Source organism: Arachis ipaensis, chromosome B01 (genome assembly GCF_000816755.2).
Source record: "Arachis ipaensis cultivar K30076 chromosome B01, Araip1.1, whole genome shotgun sequence".
NCBI lineage: Eukaryota > Viridiplantae > Streptophyta > Magnoliopsida > Fabales > Fabaceae > Arachis > Arachis ipaensis.
The window spans coordinates 665,015-679,065 of NC_029785.2; the positions used below are offsets into that span (position 1 = coordinate 665,015).

The 14,051-nt window shown below is 33.8% G+C and overlaps 2 protein-coding genes across 7 annotated transcripts in view; one reads left to right on the forward strand and one right to left on the reverse strand.

The window, feature by feature from the left end:
- LOC107643880 (probable carboxylesterase 18) lies at nucleotides 2,736-3,657 on the forward strand. The gene is made up of 2 exons (XM_016347632.1): nucleotides 2,736-2,902; nucleotides 2,991-3,657. Exons 1-2 carry the CDS (start codon nucleotides 2,736-2,738, stop codon nucleotides 3,655-3,657), a joined length of 834 nt encoding a protein of 277 aa, XP_016203118.1.
- LOC107628739 (protein PHYLLO, chloroplastic) overlaps nucleotides 4,768-14,051 on the reverse strand; it is a 14,056-nt gene continuing 4,772 nt past the window's right edge. For 2 of the 6 annotated variants that reach the window (XM_021111534.1, XM_016331511.2), the window contains 18 exons: nucleotides 12,887-13,447; nucleotides 12,539-12,763; nucleotides 12,073-12,375; nucleotides 11,809-11,876; nucleotides 11,069-11,227; nucleotides 10,507-10,632; nucleotides 10,310-10,432; nucleotides 10,031-10,148; nucleotides 9,635-9,790; nucleotides 8,402-8,641; nucleotides 8,117-8,284; nucleotides 7,851-7,994; nucleotides 6,965-7,426; nucleotides 6,322-6,615; nucleotides 6,083-6,240; nucleotides 5,862-5,969; nucleotides 5,296-5,548; nucleotides 4,771-4,999 (listed from right to left, as the gene is read on the reverse strand). In XM_021111534.1, the coding sequence (XP_020967193.1) occupies nucleotides 5,299-5,548; nucleotides 5,862-5,969; nucleotides 6,083-6,240; nucleotides 6,322-6,615; nucleotides 6,965-7,426; nucleotides 7,851-7,994; nucleotides 8,117-8,284; nucleotides 8,402-8,641; nucleotides 9,635-9,790; nucleotides 10,031-10,148; nucleotides 10,310-10,432; nucleotides 10,507-10,632; nucleotides 11,069-11,227; nucleotides 11,809-11,876; nucleotides 12,073-12,375; nucleotides 12,539-12,763; nucleotides 12,887-13,447 (3,663 nt within the window). In that variant the 3' untranslated portion in view covers nucleotides 4,771-4,999; nucleotides 5,296-5,298. Of the gene's footprint in view, nucleotides 5,000-5,049; nucleotides 5,549-5,861; nucleotides 5,970-6,082; nucleotides 6,241-6,321; nucleotides 6,625-6,964; nucleotides 7,427-7,850; nucleotides 7,995-8,116; nucleotides 8,285-8,401; nucleotides 8,642-9,634; nucleotides 9,791-10,030; nucleotides 10,149-10,309; nucleotides 10,433-10,506; nucleotides 10,633-11,068; nucleotides 11,228-11,808; nucleotides 11,877-12,072; nucleotides 12,376-12,538; nucleotides 12,764-12,886; nucleotides 13,448-14,051 lie in introns of those variants that run through there. The other 4 variants (XM_016331436.2, XM_021111508.1, XM_016331363.2 and 1 more) reach the window with 4 other exon arrangements.

Genomic DNA, 14,051 nt, shown 5'->3' on the forward strand with positions numbered 1-14,051 from the left:
ATTTGTTTTTATTAAAATTAAAAAATTTAATATAACTTTATATATTAATAAATATATAAATTTATTTAATTTTTATATATTTATATTTATTATAATATTTTTAAAATTATAAAATATTTATTAAATATAATTATTATTAATTGTGTTTATTAAAAATTATTTTTAGTGTAATTTATAAAAAATAAATAATAAAAATTTATTTAAAAATTATTTTTTTAAAAATTAATTTAATAAATTATTTTTCAAACAAAAACTTTATCAAACTAATCTATATATTGCTTTGACTTGTATATATAGTTGCATTGCAACTAAATCGAAGCCATTGAGTTCGATTGAGCGTAAAACCACGTGCATGTAAATCGAATCTATGGAATTTGATTTATAAAAATCATTATGACTTCGATTTACTATGGGCACAATTAGCTGGTATCAAAGCATGTCTATTTCAATTAAATTTACCATGTAATTTGAATCTATTGGATTCGATTTAGTACGTAATAGCCTAAATCAAATTTAGGGTAAAAAACCTTAATAAGCCAAGTCAAGAATCATGTAACGTAATTACGCCAAAGCGAAAATCGTTTCAACAATAAGCCAAATCATATTTTTATATAATTCGAACCATGCTGGTTCGAATTCCATTTCTACGTAATTCGAACCAGCTTGGTTCGAATTATACACAAACACATGCATACACGTAATTCGAACCAGCTTGGTTCGAATTACACACAAACACACGCACACACTAATTCGAACCAGCTTGGTTCGAATTACACACAGTAATTCATTGTATAATTCGAATTATGATGTTAAAAAATTAATAATTTATTTAAAAAAATTTATTAAAAAATTAATAATTTAAAAATTAAAAAAAAAAATATTTTTATTTCATACGTTAAAAAAAGCTAACAAAATATTTAATTACGAGACTTCTTTAAAATATTAATGAGCTATCAATTCGAATTCCATACAATACTTTTCTGTCCATTTTTAATAGTTCATGAATATTTTTTAATAAATTTTTTTAATAAATTTTTTTAAATTATAGTACAAAAAATATTTTATCATATGCAAAACAATTTTAAAAAAATGGCTTAAAAAATGTTAGGAGTACTATAAAAATTTGTAATGTTATAATAACTTAGGTAAATACATGCATGTACTCAAATTTTAAATAAAATACTCTACATAGTCAATAATAATTTAGAAATGAAAGAAAATATTTTATTCCATACAAAATAATTAAAAAATATATTTTATTCTATAAAAAAATATTTTATTCTATGCAAAATAATTTTAAAAAATGGCTTAAAAGATGTTAGAAGTACTATAAAAATTTGTAATGTCCTAATGACTTAAAGACATTAAAGAAATACTCCACATAGTTACTAATAATTTAGAAATTAAAGAAAATATATTTTTATCATGTATTTACCTAAATCACTAGAATATTACAATCTTTTAAGCCATTTTTTAAAATTATTTTGTATAGAATAAAATATATTTTTTAATTATTTTGTATGGAATAAAATATTTTCTTTCATTTCTAAATTATTATTGACTATGTAGAGTATTTTATTTAAAATTTGAGTACATGCATGTATTTACCTAAGTTATTATAACATTACAAATTTTTATAGTACTCCTAACATTTTTTAAGCCATTTTTTTTAAATTGTTTTGCATAGGATAAAATATTTTTTGTACTATAATTTAAAAAAATTTATTAAAAAAATTTATTAAAAAATATTCATGAACTATTAAAAATGGACAGAAAAGTATTGTATGGAATTCGAATTGATAGCTCATTAATATTTTAAAGAAGTCTCGTAATTAAATATTTTGTTAGCTTTTTTTAACGTATGAAATAAAAATATATTTTTTTTAATTTTTAAATTATTAATTTTTTTAATAAATTTTTTTAAATAAATTATTAATTTTTTAACATCATAATTCGAATTATACAATGAATTACTGTGTATAATTCGAACCAAGCTGGTTCGAATTAGTGTGTGCGTGTGTTTGTGTGTAATTCCAACCAAGCTGGTTCGAATTATGTGTGTGCGTATGTTTGTGTGTAATTCGAACCAAGCTGGTTCGAATTACGTGTATGCATGTGTTTCTGTATAATTCGAACCAAGCTGGTTCGAATTACGTAGAAATGGAATTCGAACCAACATGGTTCGAATTATATAAAAATATGATTTGGCTTATTGCTGAAACGATTTTCGCTTTGGCGTATTTACGTTACATGATTCTTGACTTGCTTATTAAGATTTTTTACCCTCAAATTTATTCAATTCAATTTACATAGAAATACGACTTGAGACATTGATGTAGCCTTTTATACTTTGAGGGACACACTTAATTTTCTTTCTTCTGGTTATATAATTAAGTAACTTACCCTAAAACTAAGTTGAATCTTAGGAACAAATTTAAATGTAAAAAAAAAGTTAAAGACAAATAAAATTTTCGACCTAAACTATAGGAAACAAAATTGTACTTAACTTTAAGATTTTTCTAATATAAAATTTACCCTGACAAATTAACTCCACGTGGCCTTTTTGTTAAATGTCAACCAATTACCAACTTATTAATACAAGTTTCCACTAAAAAAAGAAAGAAAAACAGTAATAACTAATAACTAACCTAACCATAACAGAAACCAAAAGCGTTTGTTACTTTCGGCACTTGTCGTTAACGGACTCACTCATTCATTCTTAGTTTCTTACAACAATGTCGCTTCCATGGAAGATCAAGCTTATGATCTCAGCCTACTCGCGCATCCGCAAAGCCTGCTTCCGCCCTAACTTCACCATCAACCGCCGCCTCCTCCGCCTCTTCGACCCCAAAACACCGCCCACCCCACCCTCCTCNCTCTATCGCCGCCGCCACTGCCACTGGTGACACTCTCCCCGTCGTAGTATATTTCCACGGCGGCGGATTTGCAACTAACTCTGCCAACACCGTCTTCATGGACTCGTTTGCCAGGCGCGTGTCCAATCACATCCGCTCCATTGTGATCTCAGTTAATTACCGTCTTGCCCCTGAGCACCGCTGCCCCGCCCAATACGACGACGGGTTTGACGTCGTCAAGTTTCTTGACTCCGTGGACCCCACGCGCCTCCCTCCTGGCGCAGATCTTGGCCGGTGTTTTATCATGGGCGATAGCGCTGGTGGGAATTTGGGACACCACGTAGTGGCACGTGCTGGCGCGTGTAAATTTGAGCGCGTGAGATTGCGTGGGCTGATTGCAGTTCAGCCGTTTTTTGGCGGGGAGGAAAGGACTGAGTCAGAGATCCGAATTGGAAACGGGGCTCCGGGTTTGTCGGTGGACCGGGCTGATTGGTTCTGGAAAGCATTCTTGCCGAAAGGGTCGAACCGGAACCATCCTGCCGCGAACGTGTTCGGACCAAATTCGGCAAGATTTTCGGGCTCGAAATTCCCGAACACGCTCGTGGTGATTGGTGGATCCGACCCGTTGCAAGATTGGCAAAGAAAATATTGCAAGGGTTTAGAGAGTGCAGGAGTAGGAGTGAGGTTGGTGGAGTATCCAAATGCATTTCATGGGTCTTATGTGTTTGAGGATTTGCCTGAATCATCTTTGATGTTAGATGAAATTAGGGACTTCATGTCACAACAATTGAAGGTGACATGATTAACATTGTTACAGGCAGTCTGGCACCTTCACTTCTTAATATAATGGATTTTATATCAGATTATAAAATGATTCTTCACAAATATTAGTTAAAACTGTCAGTCATGAATTTCCATGTATAATAATTCATGATATTTCAACACTTATTAGTAGGATTGTTATAACGACGTGTTATTGAGGCACATTTTTTTATTTGGAAATCATCAGTAGTTCTCTTTCACCAATGTTTCTATTAAAGTATGATCCAGAAAAGAATATGAATGTCTACATGACTACATGAAGAGCATTAGCACATCTCGGATTGAAGATTATTTCGGAACATGAATTTCAATCTCTAGTTTATAATTTTAATTCCAGAGTAAATGACTAAAATAATCCATCAAATTTTACTCGTTAATCAAATAGATCTCTCAAAATTTTATTCGATCACATTAGTCTTTTTTCCCAAGTCATTGTGTGTGAGGAGAACAAATTTAGCTGAAACCACATTGTTTGGCTTTGTTGAAATTAAGCTCAACCATATTTCTTTTTGAGCAACAATACAAAACTCAAAACCATATTCTTCCCATATTATTTCTACTGTCAACCAAACACAAACCTTATTCAAATAAGGATGGCACACACTTGTCTTTTTACTTTTCAGTCCCATTTCCTCTCTTTAATAAGCTCACCTTTTCTCCTTCCACACTTCAATGAGAAGGGAAGATAGAGATCTATAGACTATAGGGGTTTCGAAATTGTGCTAGGTAAAGCATTAAATGTTTTAAGGCAATTTCCCAACTTTCTTTATTTGTACTTAAGTCATCTCTCTCTATCATTGAATTGAGTAGAGTAACACTTATCTTCCATTGAGAATTTTATTTATAGGAAGAATCAGGAATCTTACTGATTATACTTCCTTATCTGTGACTAAATAAAATTTGAAAATAGGTACTTATTTAGAACCAGAGAAAGTATCCTTAAGTTACTTAAATTCCTACTAACAGGACATGAAGCTAGCACCCAGGTTACCTAAGACTGCGCTAGAATTGAGATTGAGGGATTGGGACAGAGTATAACTAAAATTTCAGTTCACATAACATTTGCAGTTGTCCTTCTTGCTTTAATAGCTACTAATGGTAAATTTTATTTTTTAACTTTGCTTTATTTTTTAGAACATATTAGAAAGTTTATATAAAACTAATTATATCAAAATTGTGCATATGATATCTTTTACAGGGTTTGGTATCCCAAGGGTACCAACAAACATGAGTATTAAATGTGAAGTCCAAGATGATTGCAAGATTTTAAAAATCCTTTGTGCACCATGGAGAACTTTGTGTAAATAAGGCAAATGGGGTTGCTGTCCACCAAAGAAAACAAGCAAAAAAATATCATCATAACAAAATCAACTGGGAAAAACAAGGATAAAGTAAATGTGTCATTGAGAATGTAATTGAATTATAAGCCGCAAGCTATTGAAGTATTTAGCTTGTGGTCTATAGTACAAAATTATTAAATTCAGTCAGAGCTAATACTGAATATCAATTATATGAGCTTGCATAAAGCAGTACTATAATTAACATGTTAACATCTTTAACAATATACCATACTATGTTCTAATCATCATCAAACTTGTTGGACATCAACAACACTTACCTTTCAGAGTGTAGTTAGGAATCGTCTCAAGGCGGAAACTACAGGAAGCGGGTTCTCCAAATGGACAGCATGGCCACAGTTGGGAATCTCAACCACCTCATGGATGTCTATATTCACTTTTTCTTGATTGCTCCCCACTCCGGAACGGACTCTGTTCATAATTTCTTGAGCAATTTTCTTAAATTTTGCATCCTTTTCTCCGTGTATGATAAGAAGAGGTGTTCTGCAATTTGGCAGATCTTTCCACAACGATCTGCAATGCATAGAGAGAAACCACAACAGAGACAATAAAGTTCATGAATCTTCATAATGCCAAATTAAATTTTGAATATATCATATATACATGTATACCAAAGGGTATTTTAATACTTTTGCCTATAAATTTATTCATTCCTAATCTATCTTGTCATGTGTTCATTCATCCAATATATCATTCCAATCTTTCTTGATAGTTAGCACTATATTACTTTTTAAGTTTTAATATACCAAAGACGAAGCTACTTGGCACACCCATGAATGACAAAGCCAAGAGGAATGAACAATTAGTTAAACTTGAATTAGCTTACGGCTGCCTTCCTATGCTTAATCCAGACAACATCTTGGCAAGACTCTGCAGGTCTTCATGTTGCAAGCGATTAGCAGTGATTCGTGTGAAGTGAGGATGGCTTCTTAAGCTGTATGATGTAAAAGGGAAAGAAGGAAAATGGAATGAAAAGTATGCCATATAAGTCTAATAAGATCAGCCAAAATCACTGCACATTCTAAAGGTTTAGAACAAACAAGTCACCTTTTCCACAGATCTGCTGCATACCAGGAATTGAGAAAAGATTCTAAACCATGAGAAATGATAGAACTTGCTCTGGAGTCATCTTTAGCTGAGCGGATTTTTTGTGATAATTTATCTTTTAATCCAGGGCTTCCAGATATTAACACAGCTCCTTTTATCTGACATGAATGTTCAAATTGCTGATCCATAGTGAAGAAAAGTTGGAAACAAAGATATTACATTGAATGCCACCGCCATACCTTACTACTGAATCTGAGTGCAAGATACAATGCAATCCTAGCACCCATCGAATACCCAACTAGTGTAACTTTTCCTGGTGTTATATGATGTAATAGTTGATGGAATATATTAGCTATTATTTCCATTGACAACAATGGTTCCTCACAAGCATCATTCACACCATGTATTATTGATTTTCCATGACCAGGAAGATCCACTGAGATGCATCTTGCTGATCCAGAAAAGCTCTTCATGATAGGACTCCAATCTTCACCAGCTCCAAGGAAACCATGAAGAAATACTAGTACATTGTCCTACATTTGCTAAATCAGACATAATCAGATCTGTATGCAGGAATCAGATTTACTTTCTAAACACAAAAAATGAATTATATTTTATGACAATAGATTTCCCCTTCAAAGAAGAAAATGGTCAAGGTGGATTTTAAAACTAGTCATACTAGTCCAATTATTACAGTGTCATAGCATCAGTAAACTAGAATGTGTTGCAATAATTATGAATATTTATGTTAGCATGTTACAATTCAAAATTGTGCATCTAAGGTAATAAGAAAATGTTGGCACAAGTGAAATGTTTAATAAAGATTTCTTTTCTTGTTTTAAAAAAGATAAAATGAATATGTATGGAGGCTTCTGTACTTACATTTGTTTTTTGGCCAGTTTCTTGAACCTCAAAAGAACAAGATAAACTACTAAGCTCTAATTTCAGTTGGTATTTAAGAACTTGCTCCTCATCAATAATATCACATATGACATTTTGGTTGATTTGGAAATTATGTAGCAGCCTACTAGCATTTGGTACAGATGCTTCAACAATACCACTATGTGGATTACGGCCAATTAAAACTGGATTAATTGTTGCATCTTCCTTTAGCCAACGGTAGGTTCCAAGACCATGGGCTACAGAAGGAACTTTCTTACCATGTAACTTGTTCACTGTATCAAAACTTAGCATATCAAGATAACTAGAAAACTGTGCATATGCAGATAGACTTAGACTGCTTTCAAATGCAGCACTGACAACAGCCATCTTCCCCAGCTGGTGTGCCCATCGTCCAATTAATGCAGCATTCTCAAAACCCCCAACAACACTTGGTTTGATAACCTGAAAAATAAAATATAAAATCATAAGACAGAGAATTGGAATTCTAGATAGAAGTCATCAGTTCATCATTAGTAAGTTGGAGTATTGTGCACTTCTTTAAAGGAATCATAAAATAAATTCTGTTTGAATCAATAATACTCTCCAGCTTAGCCAGTATCATATTCAACATCTATACACACCAACTTAAGCTGAATAATAAATTTTTTCTTTTCCAAGTTTGTATTACTGCTGAGCATGAATAACATAGGACCAAAAATGGATTGGTTGAGCTATTAGTTAATTTATTCTAAAGAAATGTAGCATTGCAGCTTGATACTGTAACTTTGTGAATCCTACTAAAAGAGTCCACATAATGCCTCTACCTCATACCGAAAAAAATTAAGAATACCCAGCTCCTAAAGTATCCATTGTAAATTCAACTTACAACAGCAACTATTCCCGGATGAGTAAATTTTACTAGCGTTCCCAGGGGATTTTCTTGAATTTTATCTATGGTCTCATCTAGTGCAACAGGTAAGCCACTTTCTTCACAGAACTTGACTATATCGTCTTCATCCTGAACAGGCTCCTGCAAAGGTGATATTCAAAAAAAAAGTTATTAATACATTGCAAATATGCAACAAGAAATATAGTCAATAGTAAAAATTAAAAATGAGTGCAGAAGTTATGAAGTATGTGAACTTAGTCTACCTCAATAAACTGTAAGTTGCAATCCTTAACCAAAGAGCTGAACTCCATAGCTTCTTCATAAGTCCACTTCCGATTTGCATCAGCTCGTATGATTATCTGGCATCCGACTTTCTTTCGCACCTCTTTTATTACCATGGCATCTTGCGTTGGGTTATACCGACGTGCTACCTGTATAGCATTATAACCTGTTAGCTTTATACTTCTCTAACCATTGATCTACATATAAAATGAAGCAGAGCTGAGAGATTTCCAGAAAGAAGTCAAAACAATAGAAAACTAGCTTACCTTGAGTTTGATTGCAGAAAATCCTTCCTCGACTAATGTGGCAGCAACATTAGCAACATCTGTTGGAGATCCATTTGAATCAAGTAGTGCACAAACCTGAACTGATGATGTTTCACATTCATCTTTTTCACTTATAGGAGGATGAAGTAGGTTCAACAAGTTGGAGCCTTTTGCAGCAGCTATGGCATTGAGGATAGCCATTTCCAAACCACATCTAACACTAGGAAAAATAGAAGATGGCTGCATCATAGAAAATTAGAACATGAAGTATATATCAATTCTGTATGTCATAATTTGATAACCTTGGTAATAAATAAACCATTAGTGTCGTCAACGGTTCACCCAACATATTAAGCTTCTAGGATAATTGAATCTTGATATGGTAGCCAATCTTCTTTGACCAAGGGTGCTATTATTTATGCTGCTGCTTTTTTTTTTTTTTTCTAATTTTAATTTTCCCTTCCCAAAAAGAAAAGTCTCTCTTTTGATAGAGGCAGTACTTTTGAGGTTTGCATAATCTATTTGAATAAGCTTCTTGAGAAAGTTAGCATCAATTCCTATTGCTATTAAAAAATAAACAACAATAAATAAATAAATAAAAATAGAGCTTCTTCTGATTCTATTGATATTTTAGAATGTACTTTTTTGTTTTTTGGAAGCTTACCCAAACACACCAATATATATCTAGTGTTCAGTCCTCACAACTCCCACAATTCTAAATTCATGAACAATAAGTAAGTCTTTTCCTCAGAGGCAAGTGGACCAACAATTCAAGTGCAAAGGACTCTGCTCTAGTGGGATGGGACATAATAGAGATGCAATAAAAACGTTTTATAAGAAAAAAAAATTACATAGTAGCTTAAGCTTTTTGGGAAAGCTGTTTCTTGATGACCTCATTGCCAATGAAGTAGTTGTTCTTAAATTTATATTTGATAACTCATAGGTAATAGGTACATTTTAAGGAGCGGTTTCGATTCATTGGATTTGGATAAGACTAACTCAAACCCAAACTAGCTTAAGGGGTTTTCAAAACACCTATACAACTTATCTCTAGTTGATGCAGAAATCTAATACTATTCATGTCAATACTATTTAAACATACCCTCAAACAAAATCCATTTACAAATAACCTTAATACCATGTCAAGGAAACTGTCACCCAAAAATTCAAGTTGGTTTTTGTTCACATAAAATGCCTAACCCTACGCTAAATAATGTAGGTGAGACAGCTTACCACAATTCCCAACTCATTCCAAATCCAATATGAAAATGTGCCCTTCAATAGAGAGAGGAAGCAACTAATATTAACTTGTCGCATGATATGAACAAGGAACCTAAGTTGATATTCTGCATCTACCAAATTTTCTCTGTGGATCTCAATCGGAGCAACCTGCTTGATGCCAACAACAAAACATCAAGTACATATTAGAGTAGATTTACAGGAGAATGGAAAAGAAATTTTATGTTCCTCTTCTTGTCTACAGTATGCTTCACAACTGGTATGCATAACACCCAAGGGATGGGCTGTAATATGTATCAGCCCCTCACCAATCTATTTCTCTATGTGCTTAAGATTGGAAACATTTTAAACTAGATATGAAAGATGATATAATATCAGAGTGATACCAACCTCACCAAAACCAACACTTCCATCTTCAAGAATTAAAGATATGATAAATCCTTCTCTATAGAATTCATCATGATTATCACCAACAGATGCTGATGTTGGTGGTGCACTTAGTGCAAATCTGCAACCAAATCATTATACAAAATCCAAAGAAAGTAATCAAATGAAGGAAAGGTTAACAGTTCAATAGAAGTCGTCCCCCTCCCCGCAACCAAAAAAAAATAAATAAAAAATAGCAGTGTCATTGGAGACTTGAATTTTTTGCATAATGTGAAAACTTACCTATATCTCAAACACTCCATTGTACGAATTTTGTACAAATAATGCTGATCTTTAATAGCACCGGGATTTGGGATGTACCTCATAGCATCTTTCACAGCACCCAGAGAGTGTTTTCTCAAAATACTGAGTCAAGATACAAATTCATGAGCAATGAAGTGATATCCATTAACTGAATCTTAAATCAGCAGCAGTGTAACCTGTGAAAATTAGCATTGGCATCGATTGAACTATCAATTTCAACCATACAATCCACTTGCTCATGTTGAGCTAAACGTAAAGCATCTTCAAATTCTGCCTTGGTCTTCACGTGCAAATGTTTGATTCTGCACGCATATTGATTTTTTCCCCTCATGAATAGTAGGATTGATTAAGCATGGACTATGTATGTAAAGTCAATGGGAAAATTATCCAATTTCTAACAAAATATATAATTTTATGGTTATTGTCTTGCCATTATATATATCACAGCATTTCTGTTTGATGTTATGCTGACACCGGTTGCATAAACAAAAACAATATTAGTTACCTCCCCAGTTAATTTCAGCACACAGATGATAGTTTAAACCTCATAAAACTACCTCGCGTTGGACTACCATCCAATGATAAATATTTTACAAGATTTCCAGAGACAAATTAGATGACATTTCATTCAAGCAAAGAGTAGAACAAAGAAATGCAAACATATCTCAGACAAAATAGAATGATCAATGGAAAAAAAAAGATCAAATAATTCCTACCAAAGTATATCTAGATTCTTACCCATGTGCCATGCATAGCCCTTGGATAAATATGTTATGAGAGGTATAGAAGTATTGATGAAGGATACTAGGCTCAACTTTATCTGCCAATGGAAGAAGACTGAAAATTGCTCCTCCGTGATTATTTACCACAAAAATGGTCATTGGTTTCCGTAATTTCCTAAATGTAGAGTTATTTTCAGAACATTAGCTACAAGTGATAAGTATAAACGGTAATCTTGTAACAAAGAAATATGAAAGTTTTCCAAGTTTATCGTAGAAATGACTTAGAATATCTACAGAAAATATCTCATATCTTTAGGTAAGGGGTGGCCCTGTGGACAAGTCTCCCACAAGGTGAAGTCTAGGGAGGGTCGATGCAAGCAGCCTTACCCCTTACCCCCGACCCCCTACCACAAGGCTATTCCCAGTATTTACATCCAGATCACCATATCACAAAACATCAACCTTACCTTTACCCCAAAGTTCTCTTAGTCTAGTAATATCCTTATGGTATCCTATAATATTTTGAGATGAGTTATTATGAGCAGTTTTTAGTCAATATAACGGCTCCATCTTCTTGTAACATCTATAGGTCATATACTAAGGGAAGATTCTACTACTTTGTCCAAAAAAGGTTCTACTTTCTCTTCAATGAAGAAACACCCAAATCTTATTTTATCTAGAGTCTGTGTGTCCACTCGTCCAACACAACATCGGGCAAAAGGAGAGACAAAAATGGTCAGAAGGATAAAGAAATACCTTTGATACAAAATTGCCAAACTGTTTGTATCATGCAATAAAGAAATGTCTCCAACTAAACAGAACACCTGATTGAAATTGTGAAATAAAAAGTGAAGAGAAAAAAGATACTAAACCAACTAATGGATGAAAAAAACAGTCATTTAGAATACAAATCAAAGAAAGATGAATTTAATACAACTGCAAAATTATAAAATCGTGCAGTGACACATTTCCACCAGCTAATATAAGTAAATTGATAATTCTGATAACATAAATAGCTACCCTTTTATTGCTTCCCACGGCAAACCCAATGGCCGTGCTAAGTAATCCATCAATACCACTAGCCCCCCTGTTACCAGCCACCCTCATCAAGTTAACTGGTAGGTCTGAGTTTAACATGATAGATGCAACACTTGGGTTGCTTGTAGACCAACCAAGTCCATACATATCTACATCACGAATGGGCATACTGTTACCAAGGAAAAGAGCAGACTCAGAAGAAAGAGCATCTGACATCATATGTGCCACATAAGGTTCAGTCAGGGAGCACTCAGCATTGATTTGAAACAGTATCTCCCATTCAACCTGCAGATCAATAAGTTTTAGAGAATGTTGCTAAAAATTGCCAATAGCTGAATCTAACAAGATTATTACCAAATACAATAACTCCATCAAAGGGGAAAAAAAAGAAGAAAAACGCTAATATCATCATACCAATAAGTTAGTCTTATTTTCTTAGAATCAGTACCATTTTACTCAACAGTTGTAATGAAGTGCTCCATATGCGCTCTGTATGGGGGAATTCAGCCTTAACTAAAAAACCCACAAAATCAACAATGGTAGTTTGTATCCGGTGGGTTACAATATGTGATGGATCATGACGAAGTGGATGCTTGTCAACCACAATATATGGAAAAGGAGCACGCTCCTCTAGAATTTGACAAACTCGTTTGCTAGTTATCCTACTTCCCAACTGCTCCGAATAAACAACCAAAAAGAAACACACACAAGTAAATGGACATTACTAGTACGTTCAAAAATGCATTCAGCAGAAATTATAGAAGGAAGTGGGAAAAGATTCATGAGTATTTGGTACCTGAATAACCACATCAATCTCCAACAAGCCCTTGACAGAATCTGAGAGTAGAGCATGATCAAGATTATCAATAAATAAAAAGTTTCTTTCAATATCAGGAAAAGAAGTTAAGATCTTTTTCAAGCGCAACCCTGACAAAATATCAGCAAAAACAGGCCAACAGAGGTGTTTAGCCAAAAGCAGCGCAGCCCACATCTCATCCTCTGTATGGATTGCACCAAATAATATAAGACCATGTTTGCCTTTTTGCATCAGGCCTATAACTTCCATCATTTCTCCTACAGCATCTATACAAGATGGTCGCATATGAATGTACTTGGTAAATGGTTCAGCATTACTGATCCAGAGGTCCAGCCCGTTTAAACAGCTTAACCTCCATTTACGTGGAGTGCTCTCCAAAGGCTCTCTGAAAGGGCAGTTAATATGCACAGGACCACACGGTGAAGTTATTGCCCGATGTATAGCAGAATCAAGAGTGGTAAGTACCATATTCGTAAGAATTTGGTCTGTTGGTGCAGGAAGATTGAAGAAATATCTCACATAAACACCAAAATGGTTCACCTGATTCCAAAGTTCAATGTGTACCATGAGTAACCAAGAAAAACAAGACACAGACATTCTTGAATTACAGCAATTAATCTTCAGACCAGTGTAACTAGTTACATTCTCGTTAAGAGACCAGAGCATCTAATTTTTGTAGACTTTCCAGATTTAGTTAGTGAAATATATAATCCCCATCACAATAACAAATAAGAATATTTAACAACAATTAGTTGGTTCAAGTTAGTTGACTCCCTTAGATAGGATCACAGGTTTGAGTCTTACGGGTGAAAAAGCTAGTGCTGAGCTCTACTCCCATAGTTGGAGTCCAATGGGTTCTGGATACCAGTATTTAGACCAAGAAATTCGGTGGCTGTGGGGTGAACCAAAGAAGATAGAGCACATCTTGGTGCAATGGTAAGTTGCTACCTTTAACTTGGTGGTGCAGGTTCAAGTCACATAAGCAGTCCCTTTACCTACATACAGGGAAGGGCTTCATGCATTTGACTCTAACCAAACCACAAAATCAGAAGCAACTTCTGCAAAATGCACACGACAATTTCTGGACCAAGGTGAGCAAGGTAAAAACAAAGGAATCAAGATAAAGACTATTATAGAGAAGGTC